Source organism: Danio rerio, chromosome 7 (genome assembly GCF_049306965.1).
Source record: "Danio rerio strain Tuebingen ecotype United States chromosome 7, GRCz12tu, whole genome shotgun sequence".
Taxonomy (NCBI): Eukaryota; Metazoa; Chordata; class Actinopteri; order Cypriniformes; family Danionidae; genus Danio; species Danio rerio.
This window is the reverse complement of record NC_133182.1, coordinates 19,670,563-19,694,293: the sequence shown is the minus strand read 5'-3', so window position 1 is coordinate 19,694,293 and position 23,731 is coordinate 19,670,563. Positions and strand designations below refer to the sequence as shown.

The window sequence follows — 23,731 nt, the reverse complement described above, 5'->3', positions numbered from 1 at the left end:
ATTTAAACTAAATAAATGGATGTGATGGTTCAGAAAACAGCAAAGATTTTTGTTACTTTTTAAAATGGTAACATTTTAAGCATGAGTTCTTGCAAGTTACTCTACAAAAACAATTGTTTTCTACAGAACCACCTGATTTGAATGTTGTTGCTCGATTGAATGGGCGTTATAAGTGGTTATCAGCTGATAGATATGGGCCAGTAGGGGCCTTCTGCACCTATTGGTAGGCTCTGAAGTCTGTTGTCATCCATCCACATGGTTAGTCAGCTTTAGATACAGCTGCATTAATGAATATTATTTATATTATTTGTAAAATTTCCCATTAATTGTATTTTACTAACGTCTATCCCTACCCCAACCCTAAACCCAACCATCACAGTAATGTAAAAACAGATCTGGATCTGGAGTTTTCTCTATTAGTATAGCTGATTAACCTTGTGGATGGATGATAACAGCATTCTGAACTTATCAGTAGGCACAGTAGGCCCCTACTGGCCCATATCTATCAGTTGATAACCACTGCTAACGCCCATTCCATCGAGTCATAACTTTTAAAGCAGGTGACATAACATTAAAATCATCCATCAGTGCAATTTAAAAATAAGGAACTCCATATATACTACAAAACATTTCTTTGTCTGTTTTTTAAATCATCAGAATGATCTAGTTCAGGGGTGTCAAATTAACAAAGATCCAAACCTGCGCTTACCTGGAGGTTTAAAACAAGTCTGAAGGACTCAATTACTTTGATCAGGTGTGTTTACAGTTTTTCTCGATTGCTTGGATGCAATTGTCAACTGAAACTCCACATTTTCAAAACAGTTAACACACAGGCCTAAACTGCGGCACTCATGGTCAAAATGACACATTTTGCTTGCAAAAGGCACATATCGTGTCAAAACATTTAACATATGCAACAAAAGCTAGTTTTACCTTCAAACTACACAACTAGCAAACAAGTATATGAGCTCTTTCAATTAATCATTACACAATGGACAACAAAATACAAAATACAGTACTCAAAATGCACCACCATTGCTTGCCATTGTAGCTTATAGCCAATGGCATTTGTTGTCTCTATTTGGGCTGTCAAATTCGCCTTTTTGCAAAGAATTGGATCAAGAATAAGATGTGCTTTGATTGAATATATATTGAATTCATGACATTTTTCAAACTGTGGCTGAAAACTGAAATACTGTATATAAAAAAACAGACAAAAGTAATAAAATACTGTAAATATTAGAGAAAACACATGTAAACTAATATACAGTCAAATCTATTGGGAGTATAGGACATAGCCATATTGACCTCCTCCATCAATGCTGGCACAGAACAACACAGACCTTCCATCGTTTTTATAAGGTTTGCAGAATGATTGCTAATTGAAGATTTATGTGAAGGAGTGTCAAACCGGTGCTTCAGTGATTTCATTCTGATGTTAGTAGTTTTTAATAGTTAGGAATAGATGGATTCTGTTTGGTTACCAAAACTAAAACAATGGAGTTTGGACTGCTTGAATGACATCTGTGTTAACTGTTTGGAAAATGGTAGGGAACATGTGTCAAGCCAATGAGAAAGGGTTTACACATTTGCAAGACCTGTCCTCTGCTCTGCTGGGATAGTGATAATGAAAATGAAGAGGAACCTAGTTTCTTTAACCAGGTCAAAGCAAACTAGAAAAACTGTAATTAGAGTTTAAACTAGACACAGGTGTTTGACACCTGTGACATTTGAACCATCAGTCACAAAACCAGTCATGTAATTTTTTTTTAAATTGAGATTTGTGCATTATATGAATAAAATTGACTAAATAAGTAATCTATAGATGTACACTTTGCTAAGGAGGACCATATTTGGCTGAGATACAGCAATTTAAAAGCTGCAGAATATTGAGAAAATCGCCTTTAAAGTTAAAGTTTTATATTTACAGTATGAAATTTACAAAACATATTTATGTAATCTGATCTTAAACATGATTTTTGTCATTACAAAAGCTATAATATTAACCCAAACATTGTATTTTTGCCTATTCCAAGACTGGATTTGTGGTCAGCGTCACATTTATTCTCATCTCTTAAAAATAATGTAATCACTTTACAATAATGGTCCATGTATGTATTTACTAACAATAACTAGGTATCAATGATCTTGTAAAGCATCTATCATAGATCAACAGTGGTGGAAAGAGTACTGAAAAATCATACTCAAGTAAAAGTACCATTACTTGCCTAAAAATATAGTGCAAGAGTAAAAGTATCTGTTGTAGATATTACTCAAAGTATGAGTTAAAAAGTAGCCATTTCTAAAGTACTCAAGAGTAGTGAGTATTACACTGTAAAAAGCTGATGCATTTACATGTAATTTGTGGATGTGTAAACGTAACATTCTGTAGTGCATTTAGTAATTGCCCAGCAGGCACATGACATCATAAGATGTTAAAATTAGGTTATATTTAGGTTGTGATGTCAGGTCACCAAAATCCAACATTGAGCCAACATCGTAAACCAACGTCATATTGATGTCAAATACTGACATTTATTCGTGATGTATGGCAACAAAAATCCAACGTCTGATAGACGTCATAGTGGTAACATCCACACAACGTCAAGCTGTACCATCATTAGACATTGATATTTGGTCGATTTTAGGTTGGACATCGGCCTGATGTTGGGTTCTGACGTCAACCCAATTTTAATTTCCAAACAAAATGTAATGTCCCCAAGACGTTGGGGTACAACATCAATCTGACGTCATGTTGATGTCATGTGCCTGCAGAGTGTTTAAGGCCATTTTGGCCATCATACAGTAAACATGCGTCATTTTTTCATCAGTGACATGCATCTCTCGGTCATTGCGTGTCAAGATTTTGAGCATCTTCTTGGACACTTTTAATGCTTCCAAACAGTTTGCTGCAATTATAAATCACCCATGTCTTGAGGTAGTTCATTACGAGGCGATGCACCTTCAATGTGTGATTTGTTTGGAGAGGAATCACAGGACTGATTTTTCTAATCCCCATAGACAAGAAAAAATAAAGTAGTTACTGCAGGTTGAAGGAAAGTAGTAGAGTAAAATACCGATACTGAAGTAAAAATGTACTCAAGGGAAAATAAAAGTGCACACTTTAAAAACGACTTAGTAAATTATAATTTCTGAGAAACACTACTCAATTACAGTAGTTTGAGTAATTTGTTACTTTACACCACTGTAGATCAACATTAATGCATTATTAACATCTTAACATGTACTTGTTAACATTAGTTAATGCACAGAGAGCTTACATGAACTAACATTATTTAACTTAAAAACATTAACATTAACAAAGATGAATGAATACCATAACAAATGTATTACTAATTGTTTTATAGTGTTGGTAAATACATGAACTAATAGAACATTATTCTAAAGTGTTGCCAAAAATATTAAGCATTTTTGATGCAAGGGAGCATGTTGATTTTAGATAGGTAGAGATAAGGCTGAATGGCACTGCTTGGTACAAGAGTCCACCAACTTAATCCAGCAATTAAGCAAAAAGTGTGGTGCGGAACTTGATCCCGCAAAACAAAAGCACATGAGACTGTGCCATAGCCAAACACCAGCGTGATCAAAATGACTGTGATACTTAGAAAAGCCTTTTTCTTCAGCTGATACGCTCCTTCTTTCTCCTTTCCATCCCCCGGTTTGGGTCTTTTCAAAACACATAAAATCATGAGAGAGCAAGATGAACACACAACTAATACGACAAGATACATTGCCACGAAAAGACATATTGGCAGTGTAGGGTAGGAGTAAACTGTATACCATCCAGCCATCAGAATTATCAGCCAGACCAGTCCAACAAATGACGCTTTTACTTTAAGGGCTTTCGTGTATCTTAGGTAGACCAGCGGATGGACCACAGCCAGATAGCGCTCCACACAGAAAAAGGTTTGGAAGAGTGGTCGACCCATCAGGAATGTACTGCACAGGTAATTAGCGATTAGTGTAACTACTTTCTTATTAGGCAAAGTACCAGACAGAAAAACGATGAGAGAAATGTTGCAAATGATCTCAGTGACAGATTGGTTCAAAACGACAAAGTCTGCCCTGGCAACACCTTTAATTCCTCTGATCAGCCACAAAATCCAGCAGTTCAGGGGCAGAAAAAAGATGACGTTCAGCATTATGACCAAAGCAATGAGAAGGTTTCCTGGATAGGAGTCCATGCACTCATAAAACGGATCAGCAGTGGAGTTGCTGTTGGACAACAAGTCAACAGTGCTGTTCAATGCCATATTTGCTCAGACTTTGCTGTTTTCTGCATGAAATGAGTTTGAATTAGTTCATATGTACAGCAGTTTCATATATGCATGCAGTGCTTGCAAGCCTGAGGATCACTGTTGTTCAGAAATTTCAGAAAAAAGAAAATTAAGCCTGTTACTCACAGTACACATGAGTAGATGTCCGTGTGTTTGTGCAGCTTTTAGCGTATTGTGAGGTTATATTCTGTATATAAACTATTCTGATGGCCACTCCTCTCAATCATGGTAATCTTAGGTAACTGGGGGTGTTAGGTAACTGCAGTCATATGTTTGCTGCACTTCATTCAAAACAAATGTGTGTGTGTGTGTGTGTGTGTGTGTGTGTGTGTGTGTGTGTGTGTGTGTGTGTGACTATTTTTCAAAAATACTTTCATTATTGTGTATGATTATCACATACATCAGTGGTTGCCAAATAGGGCGTCGGGGGACAATGACAGGAGGTCGCTTGGTGATTCCCAAAAGTCAGATAAATGTTATTTAACTATTAGAGTGATCATATTTAAATCTTAACCCACAGAAGATAAAAATAGTAGTTTTAAATAGTAAAAAAACAACAACAACATGCAAATAACAAGCCTTTAAATGATTTTTTTTTTTCATTTTTATAGCACCAGGTTAAACTTTTTGACACCTTTATGGCAATTAAATACATTAAAAATAAATACAGGCCAAAATTCAACATTGAGAATAATCTCTGATTGGCAGTCTCCAAAATTAAACCAAGAATACACTCCTGCAAAAAAAACATTGTGTTTGCCAGTCTCTTTAGCTGAAGTCAATATTAAATTTAACAAATTAATAAATGGCTTGTAAAATACTATGTTTGTTAGAATGTTGCACTTTCCTGTGTTGTCAATATGCTCATGTTTATATAGGCCTATTGCTGTGTGTGCAACGTTTGTATATTTATAACCACCTCTGACGAATTTGGGGGTTGCGAGTCACTGGCGTTGTTTTTTTAGGGGTCGCAGGCTGAAAAATTTGAGAACACCTGACATACAGTTGAAGTCAGAATTATTAGCTCCCCTTTGAATTTTTTTTCTTTTTCAAATATGTCCCAAATGATGTTTAACAGAGCAAGGACATTTTCACATTATGTCTAATAATATTTTTTCTTCTGAAAAAAAAGTGTTATTTGTTTAATTTTGGAAAGGATACAAGCAGTTTTTTAAATTTTTTTTAAAAACATTTAAGGTGAAAATTATTAGCAATTACTATTTAACTCTACATAATCAGAACCTGTAAATAACTCTTAGGTGTTCTTTCAATGTGTTCACAAAGTGGCTAAAATTACTGAATTTTTGCTACCCAAAGAAATAATGTTGCAATATTGCAGCATATCCTTACAGACAAAAATCACAAATCCTGACAAAATGTAAAAAATGTGAAAAAATGTCTACAACATGTAAAAGCTGAAAAAATCCTCTGTTTTTTCATACTTGGGTCTTTGAGGATTAAACTGTAAAGAAGAGGTTTGTTTTCACACATAAATTGATGACCAGTTGACCTGAACCCAACCAAACATCTTGAGATGTGCTCGAGTGACTTTACCGAGTGGTTCTCTTCAGGATTATCTTTTGGATCATCTGAATCTTTGACACAGTGTGAATTTTTTTTTGTGACATTTTAACACAAAACTCATGCACAAAGATTATTTCCATCAAGTGATGCAATGACTTGTGATTGAGATCTTGTATTTGTAATGGGCTCACTTGTTAAATCGGCCAGTTGGTGCTCTATTCATATGTAAAAACAGAGTCTGTATAGGAAAAATAATCAAATGCCTTCACACCTATTTTAGTAGTTGCAAAATATTATTTGAACTAAGTACATTTCAAGAGATGTGACTTTAGTTGCAGTCATTGTCTTATGAGAGCAGCCATGCTCCAACTCTACTATTGGAAAAGAGCGTAATGACCAGCTTTGATCAAATCATGATGATAACTTATTAAAATTAAATTATTGAGTTGTGTTTAGGGAAGCTCAGTTCGCTGGTTCGAGCTTCAGCTGGGTCGGTTAGCGTTTCTGTGTGGAGTTTGCATGTTCCCCGTGTTTTTGTTGGTTTCCTCCGGGTGCTCCGGTTTCCCCAGTCCAAAGACATAAGCCTCTAGGTGAATTTGGCCTTTGTGTATGAGTACGATTGTAAGTTTATTTGGGTGTTTCCCAGCACTGGGTTGCAGCTGGAATAGCATCCCCTGCGTAAAACATATGCTGGAATAGTTGGTGATTAATTCTGCTGTGGCAATTCCTAATGAATAAGAGACTAAGCTAAAGGAAAATGAATGAACGAATGAGTTGTGTTAAGTTGCTATTTAGACCAACTAAGTGGGCCTGTAAGTTTGAATACTATCTACTGGAAAACTGATCTTCTGTACATGTCTCCATTTTCTTGAACGTGACTACTACGTTTCAAATAATGAGTTGCACATCCAGTCTGCACAGGGAACTTTCATTCAAAAGAACTAAAACCAATGACATGAAAAAATAAGATTGTTAAAAAATAGATAGCGAAAACTGAGTAATTCATTTTAGTTGTTTTGATAATATGTGCTTGGTATTTTAATGTAATGTATTATTCTTTCAAGCATACCTTTAACCAAAGCGCTCTGAGAAAAAAAAAGAGTTCACTGTGTTTTGTTCCTCCAGATTATTTTCTCTTTGCATTTCCAACAGTTACCTTCAAATAATTTTCAATATAGCTACATTATCTTTGTAATTTTAAATGAGAGAGAGAGACATTTGGGGTAAATCATTCTAATACATTTCCTTTTCATATATAATGGATGAAATGTGAAGAGAATATTGTACCCATCCTTTAAAACTAATTTGAACTCATTATTGTTATTTTAGAGTTATACGGAAGTTACTATCCCATAATTCATGCAAAAAACCACCGGGCAAAGAAAAAATGAATAGGAGTGGATAGGCGGGTTGTATATATATATATATATATATATATATATATATATATATATATATATATATATATATATATATATATATATATATCATTATTATTGGATGCTTGAAAACAATTAAACATCAATTAAACAACAACAATCCAGGGGTTTTCAGTCATTTAGTCCAAGACAATTGTCAAGTCCTTTATCAAAGTCCTTGTTCGTATTGCTTTTAAGTTTGTTGATCCCTCAATAGACTCAAAATACATTTTCATTTCAATTTTAAATTGAGAAAAATAAAGTTTACACTTACAAAACTTGACTTAGTGAATATTTATTTCGGCCAACAAATAAAAAAAAATTAAGAATATCACACTAAAATGTAATTGAATGAGGGCACATCCAAATAAATTAACAAAAGTTTCAGGATTCAGTAAGCAAAAGGAACAGTTGATGTTGATAACTCTTAAGCATTTAAGATTATACTTGTCTGGATAGCATCTTTGAATCAGTTTAAATACAACTTCTCTTATTTTGTCTGTTATAAAAATATGTGGGGTATTGACCAAACTTTTTTTCATGAAATATCATTTACAAAACCTCTCCAATATGACATTACATAAGGCAGAATAGTAGTAGTACAATTTTCCTTAAACAGGGCTCTTATTTTCTTATTACATTTTGATTTAGATAATGAAGGGCACTGGTTACCAATAAATGTTTACCAAAGGTCCACTAAATGACAAGTAATTGTAAATGAAAGAGGCGGGTTGTATATGTTTACTTGCCCTTTTGTTTGCCTAATGTCGCGCGATCACATTTAATCATCTTTGTTTTGTTTGTAAGAGCCAGAACTGGTCGCGCAGCAGTGACGTAATCGGCCTTCGAAGAATGCAGCCTGTGAACTGGGACGCAGCTAAAGTGGGAAAGCGGAAAAGCCTCATTTAAAAACACCGGACATTGTTTTGATACCTTTAACTTTCTGATTTAAACATCCTTATTAATGCTACTTTGGCTTCGCGAACAGTCGTTTAATGCGAATGCTTTATTAGCATTGTTTGCTGACTTGATTGGAGTGGCACACGTTAATGTTTGTTTGGTAATGCGAAACGCAGCTAATGTATTTCAAAGCTGTATTCTAGATGTGTATTAGTCTTGAAATCATAACTGCTCGCATCTATAACAATGGCATGTTATAGCCCATATATTTAACACTTAACGTATTTTCATTGTCCATTATTCATTGTATCCTAGTCATCTTGGATCTGAAACTGGATTTTTGTGGTAAATCATTTTCCATGTCATTGCAAATATACACATTTTTTTTTAAAAATGAAACCTTGGAGTATCTGTGAAATATCTGTGCTATCTTGTATGATCAATTATTAGATTTTACCACAGATATACTGTGATGAATGTTCAAGCTGCAGAATGTCTGTTTATTTATATATTGGGGATTAAACCATTATTATTAGTTTCATCTTTATCAAACTCAGTCAATTCTTACAGAGCATGCTGGTTAAAGTGAAACTCGGAGATGCCCAAAAGTTCTTTAAAATAACAGACCAGACCCTGGAGGAATTTTTATCTGCTGGTAAGAATTACACATGTCATATTAACCTTGAAACATTTGTGATTTAATTGAATTACTGAAAATAATTTACCTTTTTTTTTTTTTTTTTGTTTAGCCTTTTTAAAGTTTGGTGTTAAAGCTGTACCTGGAAATGTGAAGGTTATTGACGAATCTGGCACTGAGGTGGATGAAGATGTGTTTGAGGAGGTAGTCAAGGATCCATCAGTTGGCATTCTCACCATAAAACCTATTGCCGGTTAGTATTTTCCATATTATCACTTTGTTATTATGAATGATACCATTAGGATCATATAATGACCCCTTTATATGTATATGCAACCAGACTTGGACACTGCGTCTCAGCAAGCATGCCTTGTGCCATCAAATCAGCCCCAGTTTTCATCCATTGACTCCACTGACTCACAGGAAACACTTACTAATGAAGACAGCTCTGTCAGTAAACGGATAAGGCTGGATGATGGTGATGCTAAAAAGGTGGGCATCAAGTTTTTAGTAATTATACAATCTGGTTTAAAAGTAAATAACTGAATATAACTAAATGACAATATTTTAGTGATTGAAGTTTTCAAGTAATATGCAAAATTATTATATACTAGGGGTGTAACAGATCACGGTTGATCCATGATTTGTACGGATCACAACCCATAGTTCAGATCACACGTGACCTGCGGATTAATGTTTTTTTTTTTTTTTTTGTAGATTAATCCAAAATGTGCAGTGATTGCAGAGAGATCGCCTCTTGCCTCATTGAAATCACATGTATTAAAGCATTTAGGCTTTGCTGTAAAATATGATGATGAAAGAAGTTGTTGTCGGATGTTCAGGATGGGGTGGGTTTCTTAAAAGGTGTTTTGTGTCACTACTTGTTTAGCCTACATTAATGCATTCTGTGTAAATTGCACGAATAATCATTAAAAGATCAGGATCTCAACACCCACGCAACATACGTTATAAATGATGCTAATTTGCATGTTTATTAATTCTTCGAATCGCTGCTTTCTAATCTGTGTTTGAAAAATGCATAAAACAAGAAAGAGATTGAGTCTTTATTCTTTTAAGTTAGTTATGAAGTTGCAAACAGTCAATAACACAGAAGAACTGGGATAACAGTTTATAGTTTAGATATACCCACTGATGTTTATGGTAACGATTAAAGTCACAGCCATATGCATTTATGACGCTCAAAAATGAAAGTTGTAGGCAGCAAATACATTATTTAACCAATAGGTGGCGACAACCAGCCATCAAAATATGCTACTGAATAATTCCCAAAAATGACACATCTAGCAATGAAACAAAGTTTTATGAGTGAATAACTAAATCATTTATTGAAAAATAGACTAAAATAATAAAAAAATTGTACAGATTATAATGTTAGATTTATATATTTAGCATTATCAGCAAAAGTAGTAGTAACAGAGAATTTTCACACTACTGAATATTTTACATTTTATTGAGTTGATTATTTCTTCATTTTATTTTTAATAAAATTACTGCTTTTAAGTTTTGTTTGTAAAACCAAAAGTGTCTTGCAGTACTGTGAAATGGAAAGCAACTCACAATCTCCTCCTTTTTTGGGGTGATTTAAAAAAATGGTCTGATCCGTGACTAAAAAACCATTATGTGATCCGAACCGTGAGATCTGTCACACCACTATTATATATTATATTTTATTTATTATTTATTTTGTTCCAAACAGTATTTTTATTTTGATCATGCTATATTAAGTTATTTTTGTTGTTGTTATGCAGTTGGTGGAATCGGTTCTCCTCCAGAAACCTGGTGGAGAGCGTATAATAAACGAATATCACCGAACTAAGACTTTAGGAGATGCAACAAGGAGGAAGATGGTTAACATTCTGGCAGCTGACATGATGGAGAAGAATGGGTAATCTGCATAATCATCAACTGGTGTATTTATGATCTTTTACTTTGACTTTTTTCAATCAGGGCTTAAGAAATGTGATTTTTTTTTAAAGATGCAGTAGAGCACCACCAAAGCAGGTGAGAGAAAAATATGCCAAAGGAATTGTGGCACTGTTCCCTTGCCTCAGCGACCCTTTCTCCAAAAATGGTTATGTAAGTGTCAAATCATTTTTCAGTTGCAAATCTTTTCTGACTTTTTAAAACATTGAACACACCAAATCCTCTGTTTGATCTCTTTTACTATTCCTTCTGTATTTTTGTTTTCCTAAGGAGCATTACTATGATTGTGAGACTGGCACTGGGTATTTAGCATGGAGGATCAAAACAATACAAAGAGGTTTAGCTAAAGAACGACGAGAATCACTTGAAGGTACACTATGAAATTCCGAAATCTCCTGCTTTTTCAGTTGTGTTGCTACTGACATTTTTAATTGAAGTGAAGTAAGCTTATATCACCTTAAAGCTTTTAAAGGGGTGGTCCACCACATTATCATGTTTTAATCTTTAGTTGATGCGTAATGTAGCTGTGTGAAACGTAATCAACATCTCTGAATGTAATACGCTCAAAGTTCAATGCAAAGGGAGACATTGGCTTTTACAGAGTAAGCTTAGCAAAGCGTACAGCGAACAAAGTTTGAGGACTACAATAAAATGCATCTGGGTTAGTGAGATCACAAATGCTTCAGGTTACAAGCATGCACCCTGTGCATACACACTTGTGCAGCAAAGGGCTGTGGCCAGAGGCGCAGTAATGTTATAACAGAGAAAGCTAAAATGTCGTCCAAACGCTGCTATTTCCACAGAGCTTGTTCTGTTTCTGTATTTGGGTTTCCTAGGGTCATGACACAAAAAGAGAAGTGCTTACAGTTTAATTTTAATTGTGTTCCAGAGAATTATAAAAAAATATATAGCTAGTATTTGACAAAGGACAGCTTCCAGAATCTCCTCCAGTTCAGTGTTGGATTCAGCTAAAATCCTCAAAGAAGGAGCAGCTCCAACCATAATATACAAAGCTGTGGATTGTGAGCCACAACCTGTAAGTATTTTTATTTGGTAAAATTGATCTATTACATGCATATCGTTAAAAGTGTTGTAGCAAGGACGTAAACAAGGATGTAAACAACAGGAAATGCTGTTTGGCACTGTAAACACTTTAGCTACAATTTCATACTTATCCATTAAATCGCTGTAAACACCCACAGTGTCTCTTTATGCAGCCGCTTTCCCTTCGTTCTACATCTTAGATAAAGAACTCGCAAAAGATATGTGAACAACATATTACTTACACATGCTTATGAGAGACACTTGTTAGGGTTTTTTTTTTTTTTTTAGAGCAGGCGTGAGGTTCAGCTGTGTGCTCTTCATTTTCTGTCTGCTTCAGGCTCAAACTAATATGGCTAACAGCTACTCTGACTGACAGTATTTTCACTGCGAGGCACAGCATGTGCTATTAGAGGCGTGACGCTTTTCCTGGTGATGATTGCAAATCACAGCACATTATGTTAGCTGACCAATCGAAACCTTTTCAGGGCGGGCCTTTCGGAAGAACTAGGAAATATGGCACTGGTTGTGTTCATGTTAGCTGAGTAGCTGTATATAACAAAAGTAAGATATATGAAAAAATAACGTGACTTTTGTTTTTAAAAAAGAAGCATGAGCACACATTGCTTTGCATCTTATATACACAACCAAGCCTTAATAATACACTCTCTGGACCACCCCCTTAAAAAGGCTTGTTTACAACATCGAGCAAGTTTACATTCCTAGTGATAACTAACAAAGATCAGCTGATTAAAACAGACCGTTGTCTATAGTAATGCCTGTTTACAACTATATTATCTTTTATCCACAGCCTCAGTCAAACAGCCCAGAAAGATACCCTGTTCACAAACCAACCGTTCTTGTGGACCAGTACCTTTCAGTGAGCCTGATCATCAGATGGGGATGAACCAACTGGATCTGTTTACAGCTCAAACCAGCACAGACCAACAGATTACTCAGTGTTTAAATAATCAACAACTATCATCATTTGAAGGTACGCCATGAAATTCAGAAATCTAATTTGCATTTTTGTTTTATAGTATACTTTTTTTTTACTTTAAAGGATCACCATTATAGAGCAGTGGTCTTGGACTCAATTCCTGGAGGGCCGCAGCTCTGCACAGTTTAGCTCCAGCCACCTTCAACTCACACCTGCTTAATAGTCCCTAGTAGTTATGAACACCTTGATTAATTGAATCAGCTGTGTTTGATTAGAGTTGGAGCAAAACTGTGCAGAGCTGCGGCCCTCCTGGAATCGAGTTTGACACCTATAGTATAGAGAATTTAAGTGTTGTCAAAACTCTTAAAAGTATCGTTCTTATTCATCAGAACAAGCACTTTTGGCTTTATCAACTGTAAGACAGCAGGCGGAGTTTACTCCGGAGACGTTCTTAAATGAGGATGTAAGCAAGGATGATTTCTGGTCCAATGTACAGCGCGTTATCGTACAGGTATCCCTTCTTTTTGTTTTATTGTTTAATAGTTTAGGTCCATCCAGTAGTGCAATAGCAGCAAGTGCAGTATATAGATATACGCTCTAAGTAAATATATAGAAAACTATGGGTAATATTTATAGGTGGATGTATTATGAACATAATATACAAAGTGTAATAACTATTTTCAGAGATTTACAAATAGATTTACAAATAGCTGAACGTACTGTACAGGTTGTTATTGTTAATCAGGGATATGCAAATCGATATGAACAATATGCAGATTGATATTTGCTATAAGCAAGATAAACAAATAGATATGTGGATAGGGATATCATCCATGAAGACTACATTAGGGGCTATAGGAGCACCTCAAGGGTTTCAGCTTGCTTGTTCAATAATGTTTAATGAAATGTGGTCATACTAAAGTGCTGAAATTGTAAATCTATTCACAAATAATGTGAATAATGATTATTCACCCATTGCAATAAAATGCATGTACTTATTTATTTATTGTATATAAATATAAAACCATTTTCCACTGTTTTCCACTCTTCTTTAAAAAAACTAACAACTTTATTTAATGTCTTCCAGACCATGCTGGTTAAAGTGAAACTTGGGGATGCCCAAAAATTTGTAAAAATAACCAACCTGAGCATGACGGAATTTTTGTCTGCTGGTAAGAAATGCATATGATTTCTTAATATTATTGTATGTTTTTGATTTCAAAAACAGATTTGTATATGATAATAAATATATTGTCACATTGCATGTGCCCAGACGATGCTCATAGTTAACAGTGACTGATCATTTACATCAGAGCTGGCCAAACTTTTTCTTATGAAGGACCAAAAACCAAAATTGATTGAAGGTGGTGGGCCGCAGCTAAATATACCAAACTGTATTACATTGAAGTTGCCATGGAAACATTCAAATTTAATAATATTTTAAAAATATTTAGAAAAAAATACTTTAATGGTATTAATAATGATAATTATAAATAAGATTTTATAATGTACTTACAATAAAACCCTACACAATCTCACTTTTAACACAATGAAGATCAATGTTATATTTTTATTTTAAAAAATAATTAGTTTTTACATAATAATGAAATATATGTGTCATAATAGTGTTTTTAGCAACGTGCCACACATAAATATGTCAACATGTAAAAATAAAGATAAATAAATAAATTCCCATCCTTAGTCCATCTCTATTTGATTTATTGGCAGGCCAAATCAAAGGTTACAACTTTGGCCCGCAGGTCTTAGTTTGGGCATCTCTGATTTACATAATACCCTAGCTCAGGGGTGGCCAGCCCTGTTCCTGGAGAGCCACCTTCCTGCAGATTTCAGTTGCAAACCATATCAAACACACCTGCCTGTAATTATCGGGTGGTGTTCAGGTCCTAATTAATTGGTTCAGGTGTGTTTGATATGGGTAGCAACTGAAATCTGCAAGAAGGTGGCTCTCCAGGAACAAGGTTGGCCACACCTGCACATTGTAAAATTCACATCGTCTCTCAATAAATTGCATACCTGCTCTTTTAAGCCTTTTTAAAGTTTGGTGTTCAAGCTTTACCTGGGAATGTGAGGGTTATTGACGAATCAGGGACTGAGGTGGATGAAGATGTGTTTGAAGAGGTAGTCAAAGATCCCTCAGTTGGCGTTCTCACCATTAAACCCATTTCAGGTTTGTATTTGCCAACTTTGCCACATTTACGACAGTATCATCAGTATCATTTAGACTTTTTTTCTTTCTTTTTTTATATAACCAGACTTGGAATCTGTACCTCCACAACCACAAGCATGTCCTGTGCCATCAAATCAGCCCCAGTCTTCAACCATTGACTCCACTGACTCACAGGAAACACTTACTATTGAGGACAGATCTGTCAGTAAACGACTGACGCTGGATGAGGATGCTAAAACGGTGGGCATCAAGATTTTATGCACTTTAGGAGAAATTAAATAAAACCTTTTCAATTAATATGTTTTAAATATATATATATATATATATATATATATATATATATATATATATATATATATATATATATATATATATATATACACACACACACACACACACACACACACACACACACACACACACACACACACACACACACACACACACAGTTGAAGTCAGAATTATTAGCCCCCCTGAATTATTAGCGCCCCTGTTTATTTTTTTTCCCCAATTTCTGTTTAATGGAGGGAAGATTGTTTCAGCACATTTATAAGCATAATAGTTTTTAAAACCTATTTCTAATCACTGATTTATTTTATATTTGCCATGATGACAGTAAATAATATTTTACTTGATATTTTTCAAGACACTTCTATACGGCTTAAAGTGACAATTAAAAGCTTAATTAGGTTAATTAGGTTAACTAGGCAGGTGAGGGTAATTAGGCAAATTATTCTATAACGATGGTTTGTTCTGTAGATTATCGGAAAAAAAAATTGCTTAAAGGGGCTAATAGTTTTCTCCCAAAAAATGGTTTTTAAAAAATTTAAAACTGCTTTTATTTTAGCCGAAATAAAACAAATAAGACTTTCTCCAGAAGAAAAAATATTATCAGACATACTGTGAAAATTTCCTTGCTCTGTTAAACATCATTTGGGAAATATTTAAAAAAAGAAAAAAAATCAAAAGGGGGCTAATAATTCTGACTTCAACTGTATGTATATATATATATATATATATATATATATATATATATATATATATATATATATATATATATATATATATATATATATATATAATTTTTATTTATTTTTTTATTAATTAATTAACTTATTTATTTATTTATAAAATAAAAATATTTAATATATAAAATATATTTTTCTATCACATCTTTTTTTTCTCCCAACCATTTTTTCCCCTACCTTCACGTCCCTTTCAGATCTCATTTTCTGTATAATTTTATATTTTATTTATTATGTCTTAAAAGAATATGGAAATATTTGAATTCTTATCATGCCCTATTTATCCTTTTTTTATTTAGTTGGTGGAATCGGTTCTTCTCCAGAAACCCGGTGGAGAGCGTATAATAAATGAATATAACCGAACTAAGACTTTAGGGGACTTAACAAGGAGGAAGATGGTTAATATTTTGGCAGCTGACATGATGAAGAATGGGTAATCTGCATAATCATCAACAATTTATGCTCTTTTACTATATTTCTGTGGTTTCCTTAAATCCGTGCTACGGAAATTTAAGGTCTTTTTTTATTATGCAGTACAGCACCACCAAGGCAGGTGAGAGAGAAATATGCCAAAGGAATTGTGGCTCTGTTCCCTTGCCTCAGTGACCCCTTCTCCAAAAATGGTTATGTAAGTGTCATCATTTTTCAGTTGCAAATCTTTTCTGACTTTTTAAAACATTGAACACACCAAATCTTCTGTTTGATCTCTTTTACTATTCCTTCTATATTTTTGCATTCCTAAGGAGCATTACTATGATAGTGAGACTGGCACTGGGTATTTAGCATGGAGGATCAAAACAATACAGAGAGGTTTAGCTAAAGAACGACGAGCATCACTTGAAGGTACAGAAATCTCCTGCTTTATTTACAGTTTTTTTTTTACTACTGAAGACTTAACTGTGACATTTGTAATTGTACTAAAATGATATGGTACAAACTGAACATTGTTCACAACATTATTACCTTTAATCTACAGCATCAAGCAAACGTTCTGGAGAAATGGATGAACTGGGTAACCAAATTAGACTGAAACGCATGAAGCAGCTCCTGGCTCAAACCAGCACAGATCCACAAATCGCACAACTAGCATCATTTGAAGGTACTCAATAAAAGGAAATACCTCCTTCATCATTTACTTTGCAGTTTACTAAATACAAAGCAGGACTTTTAGATTTTAAAGCATCAACATGATAAACTCTTGTTGAAATGTATCTTTCTTTGTTTTATCAGAACAAGGTTTGTCTGCAGTATCTACAGTAATGCTGCAGTCAGGATTTGCTCCAGACACAGTCTTGAGTGAGGAGGAATGCAATGAAGCAATTTTATTCATGAACAACTGCCCCGATGAGGATGAGATCTACAAGAAAATGATTTTGACATTTGACTATCGGCGGAAAATGGTTCTTGACCAAACACGATCAAGTGATGTGTTGACAGTCTTCCCACGCTTCAAAGATATTAAGGGCTTGGTAAAGTGTTGAATTTATTTACTTTTTAAATGCAAGGATGTTATCTAAAGTCTGCATAAACTGCAAACCGATGTTTTTTTTCGTATTGTGGATGCAGTTCTCAAAGAAAAGGAATATTAAATGTGAATCCGCGAGCTTGGCTAATTTTTTTCCACTGTGAGCTGATTGGATGTAAAGTAGGCATTTTCTTCAGAAAGATCTGGAAAAGGGTTTCGGGGGAGTTATTAACCCAACGACATCTTCTCCTCACCATTTCTGTTTGAAGTCAAAACTGACAGGAGGGAGGATTGGTTAAATATGTTAACCACGCCTAATACCTCAGACAAACACAATTTGAGAATTTAACTGAAAACAAACAGCAAGTGCATTTTCAGATTTCAGTTTTAGGTTACAAGATCAAACTTTTTTTTTCCCTTAATGACATGCAAATATGAATTATTCACCACAAAACCGTCAAAAAACAGTGTGAGCTAACAAAATCAATATGGTTAGTTTTTATTTCATGTGTACTATAAAAAGCAATGCTTTCATGGGTTTTTACCTGTAAGGGATTTGTCTGATACTTAAAAAAATATTGATTCAAATTGTCATTGTTTTCTGCCCACGTTCAGATTGAGCAGGATTTTGTTCGGATGTTTGGTGAGGGAGTATCAAGCAGGCTACTGGAGAAGTGGACAACTGCTTTCAAGATGAAAGTGATCCAGCAGTGCAAGAAGCTTCCAAACACCAGTGATGTAGAAGAGCTCCTCCTCGGAGCAGAATTCCCGGCTAAGGTCTCAGAAGAGACGGCTGATTTTTGTAAGACGTTTAAGATTGGTTTAAAACATAGTTTATTTGTTCAGCAATATTTAGGAATCCCCTAAAGGGATTTTCCACCCAAAAATGAACATTTGCTGTTAATTTACTCACCCCCTAATGCTATTTAAGATGTTGTTCACTTTTTTATTCTTCAGTCAAACTAAAAAAGATAACTGTGGTACTTAAATTGATGATTTACAAAATACATTAACCTTTTTTAATATTGAGTTTTGATGCTTCATTAACATGAACATGTGTGTCTGAACAGTTTGGGACAGCGACCTCTCTTCTATATTACTCCTACTTCATCTGATCCCACCATCTGCCCAAGGCAGGAAGAAGCCTGGGAAGGTGTCTGCCTCTCAAGCAGAAAGAAACCTTGTAGTCTTCAAAAAGGTTGGCTTTTATTATTATCATTATTAATAATAGAATGAAAATGTACCGACACAATCAGAATTTATATACAAGAAGCAGAATTGTATGGTTGACGAAAAAAACTTTACACGCTTCAATTTAAGAAAGCACATGCAATTACAAAAAACACCAGCAAAAAAGAAACAATCTTCATCAGTTTGACAGCACACCTGTTGCAAATTCTCACAACACAAACAACTTCAGTTGTTAGTGCTGTGACCAATTGCTGCGCGTGTCTTTAGTTGTTTGGGTTGGGACCAATTGCTGCATGTTTATCATGCTCAGGTGTGAGTTTTTCAACGACTATCAAATCTGATCTTTGATTTGTATTTTATATTGGATTCAAGTCAGGGGATTGGCTGGGCCATTCTACGGCTTGATTTTCTTTCTCTGAAACCATTTGAGTTTCCTTGGCTGTGTTTAGACTACTCAGAGATTTCAGCTGCTGTCTGGGCTTTCACTGCCTTTCTATACCTCCCTTTCCTTATGCGTTCAATACTTTTTTCCGGTGTCATTTCATTTTATTACGCATACCTTCAATTGTAAACCAAATAGGTTTGTTTTCTTTTCATACATTTCTTTGGTTGTTGCCAACATCTGGTTAAAATTTCAAGTCAACAGGCATTTGTGAAGTGAATTATTGTTTCCCACTGTACATACATGCAACCATGCAAGTAATTATTTTCTTTTCTTTCTTTAACTTTGCTTGGCTTCTCAGAATGGAACGGACATCGAGGATCATCTAAAAGACATCGGTGCCAGTTCTCAGCCATATCTCTTAGCTGTGGGGGCTCACAAGTCCTCAGTCGACCAGTTCTTCATCATTCTACACCAACATGCTATTCCTTGCAAGTCCTCATCTTCGCTTGGTGCCTTTGACGAACTTTTTAAGGCACATTTTGTTTTTAGCACCCCCTACAATGCTATGTTAAACAACATGTACATTTTCATTCAGACAACAGTGTACAACATAGATGTGGGCAAAGTGAAGGAAAGTCCTCGCGTTGCTGAAGTCAGAGCCAGGCTGCTCAGCTAAGTGCCTAAAAGATGCAGTAAGGGATTTTTTTTGAATGTTGCAAGATTGGATTGTGCTTTTTTTTTTACACAGTTGTTGCCAAGCAAGAAAGAGTTTAGTGCACACTAAAAATACACAATAGAGGAAAAGGTCAGGGAAATATAACTTTAAGGCCATATTAACATTGTTGAAGCTGTACAAAGCTGGAAAGAAGGCCTGAAAATAAAGCGAAGGTTGCTTTATTTCTTTATAAATGACAAGGATATGTTAAGACTCGATGTTGGAGCAGTTCTGCTCGCATTTGCTCCTGTTATTAAATCGATGTGATGGCAAACTGAGATTGGGAGCATTTGTGTGAGAACAATAAGTGTTGTTTTCTGACCTATTTTCGTATCTGAATGAAAAACGTCACTCATTACTACACAATGCATGTGAACTAACACAGTGACTGCCTTTTTCATCATTAAATTTCTGTGGAAGTTTTGTTTTGGTTAAAGTTCGGCTACTTTAGAATGTTGAAATTATACAACTAAGTTGAATTATAAAAGAAGTTTTTGTTACATGTAAAGTATGTAACATCCTTGTATGTACTGTGATTAAAATCCATTCCTTGCCTCTAATTTCAAACGGCTGCATATAGATTTTAAGGCCAGAGTTCTGTTTTTTTTTTTTTTTGCATCTTGCATTAAGGAATGGTTATCAGAATTGGCCCATTTGCTTGTTAAAATAAATTCAGGTTGTTTATACTGTATGTAAGGAGGGGGAACCGTTTTTCCTAGTGAAGTAAGTTGTTGAGATCATCAGGATGTACACACATCATTTGTAAAAAATACTAACTGTTCTTGTTATGCTCATGAATTTTTTGTTGGATCCTATGCTGATGGCAGAGAGAGAGATGGCTGAACTAGTTGCAAAGTAGTAAAGAAAGAAAAAAATGACTACCAGCATTGTTTTTCAGCGTTCATATATCAACTGTTTTCCAGAAAGCGATTCTAAATTTGCTGTGATATCCACACATGCGTAACATTGACATACCATTAAATCCTCCAAGTTTCATTGTTTAAAACATTTATTGAAAAATGTCCCATTTGGATACAAAGTGGCGTGTGAGATCACAAGGGCACGGACATTTGCATATACACTGCCTGGAGAGCAAGATTTAGATGTATAGCCTGCTTATTGTTATAAATTACTGCACAATTGGCCTGGCCCACTGGCATTCAGTGTGCTTATTTGCATCTCTGTACAAGCTTCAGAAAGATCACATCTGGAACAAGTGAACATATATGGTGTCCTTGATAGATCTGGAGGGATTACGTGCTTTATTTTTTATCATTTTTCTTCCCATTGTTTTGTTAATGAGGGATGAATAAAATAAACTTTGTTGAAAGATGAAGCTGTTGGCTGTTTGGATTTGACAGCAGCTTCATCACAAACTGTAAATCATTTCTTTGTGAAGTATGGTTTGTATGGATCTTTTTGCCAAAACACTTGTTTAAAAGCGTTGACAATGTTTCCTATGCAATAATGTTTACTGACAAGCCTTAGTTTATGGATTAGTTCCTGGAGAGAATATTTGCATTAAATAAGCAGGGTGTTTTTTGTTTGGTTATTGTTCAGGATTTAGGACATTTTTGCACTTAAAACATCCTGAGCAAAATGGCAAGAATTTTCAACTCTTAAGACTACAGACGCAGAAAATGTGAAATAGTGTAGAAGTGGCCACAACATCTGCGTTTAAGTCAAATGTAGCAGTTAGTCTGCTTTAATGTGGTTTTGTTTGTTTCATCAATTGAGGAATTGGAGATTCAGATTCAGCTTGCTGTCGGTCCCCACAGGACCTTTACTAAAAGAAGATTTTGTAAGGTTAAGTCAATTGTTGTAAATTATGAAAAAGTACTATCTATTTGTTCGTACTGTGTGTTTCCTTAGCCTCACAGTTTTTGAATAAATGTTTTAAAGGTGATGTCTTTAAAGATTTCTATTCTGTTTACTATGTTAAAATTTCTCACTAAGTGTTGAGTTTGCAGTGCAGCAGAGAAAAGTACTGGCACTTCAAAATAACATTTTAACCTACTACAGCACCAGCTCAGTTTACAAATGAAGCATGTATGCGCTGATACCTGTATGTCTGATAATGATATATTGCACATCACTACAAAATTACTGTTCAAAATGAAAATACACAGAAAAGAGATTTTGTTTTGATTCAAACTACTTGTTTAAAATGAGCTAAAACAACAAGTTTTTTGGGAAGACGTAATTGTTTTATGTTCAATCCACTTAAATTAGTAAAAACAATTAAGTTAATTTAATCGATTTGTGTTGGGACAACATGACAGACTTTTGAACTCTGCATTTTTTCCAGTGTACTACATATTTCTTGTTTTCAAAGGGATGGTTCAGCCAATAAAAGAAAATTTACTTCGCATTTACTGTACTTAATAAAAACTGAATATTAAATAGTATTCAGTAAAATTACTGTACTTCTGAAAGCTGAATGCCTGTAACCTTTGACTTTCATATTTGAAAAAACAAATAGTATGGGTGTCTGGTTGTTTTCATTGACATCCCAAATTTAGCTTATTTTTAGCCTAGATGTCTGGATGTCTATTAGATGTCTTTTAAACAAATATATATATTTTTTTAACTATGCCTTAAATTTAAAACAAGCAGCTATTGGCAAACAATACATATTAATGAGCATCTCACACACACACGCACAAACAAGCTAAGATTATGCAGTGGTTCTTAATTGGTGTGCTATTTAGCATTGCTAAGTGGTTATTTAGTTCATAATCATAGGGGAACCAATTTAAGTGCTTTATAGCATCAGTAATGATCCTTCAGTTGTTTTTTGGTGTTGAGTTAGGTTGGGTTGACTTTATTGGTACCCGTAGGAAAATTCTTTTTGCAGCAAAGTTTAACATTTGATACAAAAATTTAAATCGCAAATAAATACCCACATAAACACATACAAAAGTACCTTATAAAATACTACAGTATTGGGGTGGTTAAGGTGCTGCATAGCAAAGTCCTAAAGTGGTTCCCATATGATTGCGAGCCAAAGAACCATTTTTATTGCTATTTAATAAGCTCACACAGAATCTGTGCATGCAGAAATCTGCAAATTTCTGGTCTTTTTTTAGTCCATTGAGTCTAATATGTGAGAATTTATATTTCTATATTTTAGTTTTTTTTAATTAAGTTCAGTTATAAGATGTTTATATGATATATCTACAATACAGTTGTAAAGTGACATTTTCTTTCTTTTATTGTAGGCGTATAGTATATAGTATAGTCTAGTACAGTCTAGTATAGTATAGAGAGAGATTTGCTTTGTTTACCAAAACAAGGTAAGGTTAGATTTGCATTAAAATCTTGGGATTAACTTAAAAAAAAAGTTTATTTCTTTTAGAAAACATTTTTTAATTTCATGTTTTAAGTGTTAGCTACTGTACTCGCCAAATTATTTATTTATTTATTATTATTATTTTAACAAAATTCTTTTCAGATGTAGCAAGAAATGTCTGCAAACTCTGTCTGGCCTTACTATTTAGCACCATTTTGTGTTTGTGTTGTTTTAAACCAGTCTCACTGTCACATTCTGGACCACAAGGTTTAATAGTTCTTAAATTAAAGTATATTCTGTATGAAATGAAATGAAGTTCAGTGACCTGCAAGTAGCTATTTGCTTGCAAATTTTGCAAGAAATTTTTGCAGATTCTTGAAAGAGTTCAACACAAAACACTCTTTATGCACTTTTGAGAGGTACAGGTAAGGTTGAACTGCAGCGCTTGGCAGAATAGTCCACCAACTGAAGCCAAGGACTAAACAATAAGTGTGGTATGGAAGTTGATCCCTCAGCACAATAACACACGACACTGTGCCATAGCCAAACACCAGTGTGATCAAGATGGCTGTAACTGCTCTAAAAGCCTTTCTCTTCAGCTGATACGCTCCTGCTTTCTCTCCGTCCCCTGGTTTGGGTCTCTTCAAAACCCACAGAATCATCACAGAACAAAATGTACAGATAACTAACATTGCCAGATACAGTCCCATTGCAAGCCACGCAGGCATTTTAGGATAGAATTGCATAGTAAAATATCCCACGATCATG

At 34.6% G+C, this 23,731-nt stretch overlaps 2 protein-coding genes across 5 annotated transcripts in view; one reads left to right on the top strand and one right to left on the bottom strand.

Moving 5' to 3' along the window:
• The window catches only part of LOC141375336 (uncharacterized), a 60,712-nt gene that overhangs the window by 21,159 nt on the left and 15,822 nt on the right, over positions 1 to 23,731 (bottom strand). The gene's annotated exons all lie outside the window — the stretch shown is intronic.
• Positions 8,081 to 21,577, top strand: si:ch211-196p9.1. Of its 4 annotated transcripts, none has more exons than XM_073908261.1 (21): positions 8,081 to 8,300; positions 8,456 to 8,485; positions 8,711 to 8,795; positions 8,890 to 9,030; positions 9,118 to 9,269; positions 10,547 to 10,683; positions 10,775 to 10,874; positions 10,992 to 11,091; positions 12,574 to 12,756; positions 13,092 to 13,213; positions 13,790 to 13,874; positions 14,750 to 14,890; positions 14,976 to 15,130; positions 16,215 to 16,348; positions 16,450 to 16,543; positions 16,659 to 16,758; positions 16,892 to 17,014; positions 17,152 to 17,384; positions 17,996 to 18,182; positions 18,451 to 18,578; positions 19,315 to 21,577. In XM_073908261.1, exons 3-21 carry the CDS (start codon positions 8,714 to 8,716, stop codon positions 19,630 to 19,632), a joined length of 2,715 nt encoding a protein of 904 aa, XP_073764362.1. In that variant the 5' UTR covers positions 8,081 to 8,300; positions 8,456 to 8,485; positions 8,711 to 8,713; the 3' UTR covers positions 19,633 to 21,577. The 4 variants fall into 4 exon arrangements, with proteins under 4 accessions (XP_073764362.1, XP_021333435.1, XP_073764364.1 ...); XM_021477760.3 differs by having other exon boundaries at positions 17,146 to 17,384; XM_073908263.1 differs by lacking the exons at positions 10,547 to 10,683; positions 10,775 to 10,874; positions 10,992 to 11,091; ... (3 more) ...; positions 14,750 to 14,890; positions 14,976 to 15,130 and having other exon boundaries at positions 8,081 to 8,485; positions 17,146 to 17,384.

What these genes read in the sequence shown, in the direction of transcription:
- si:ch211-196p9.1 (XM_021477760.3), top strand. Translation starts at nt 8,714, where the DNA reads ATGCTGGTTAAAGTGAAACTCGGAGATGCCCAAAAGTTCTTTAAAATA. An exon ending in CACCATTAAACCCATTTCAG is followed by an intron (nt 14,891 to 14,975) that starts GTTTGTATTTGC and finishes TTATATAACCAG; the next exon opens with ACTTGGAATCTGTACCTCCA. An exon ending in GCTGACATGATGAAGAATGG is followed by an intron (nt 16,349 to 16,449) that starts GTAATCTGCATA and finishes TTTATTATGCAG; the next exon opens with TACAGCACCACCAAGGCAGG.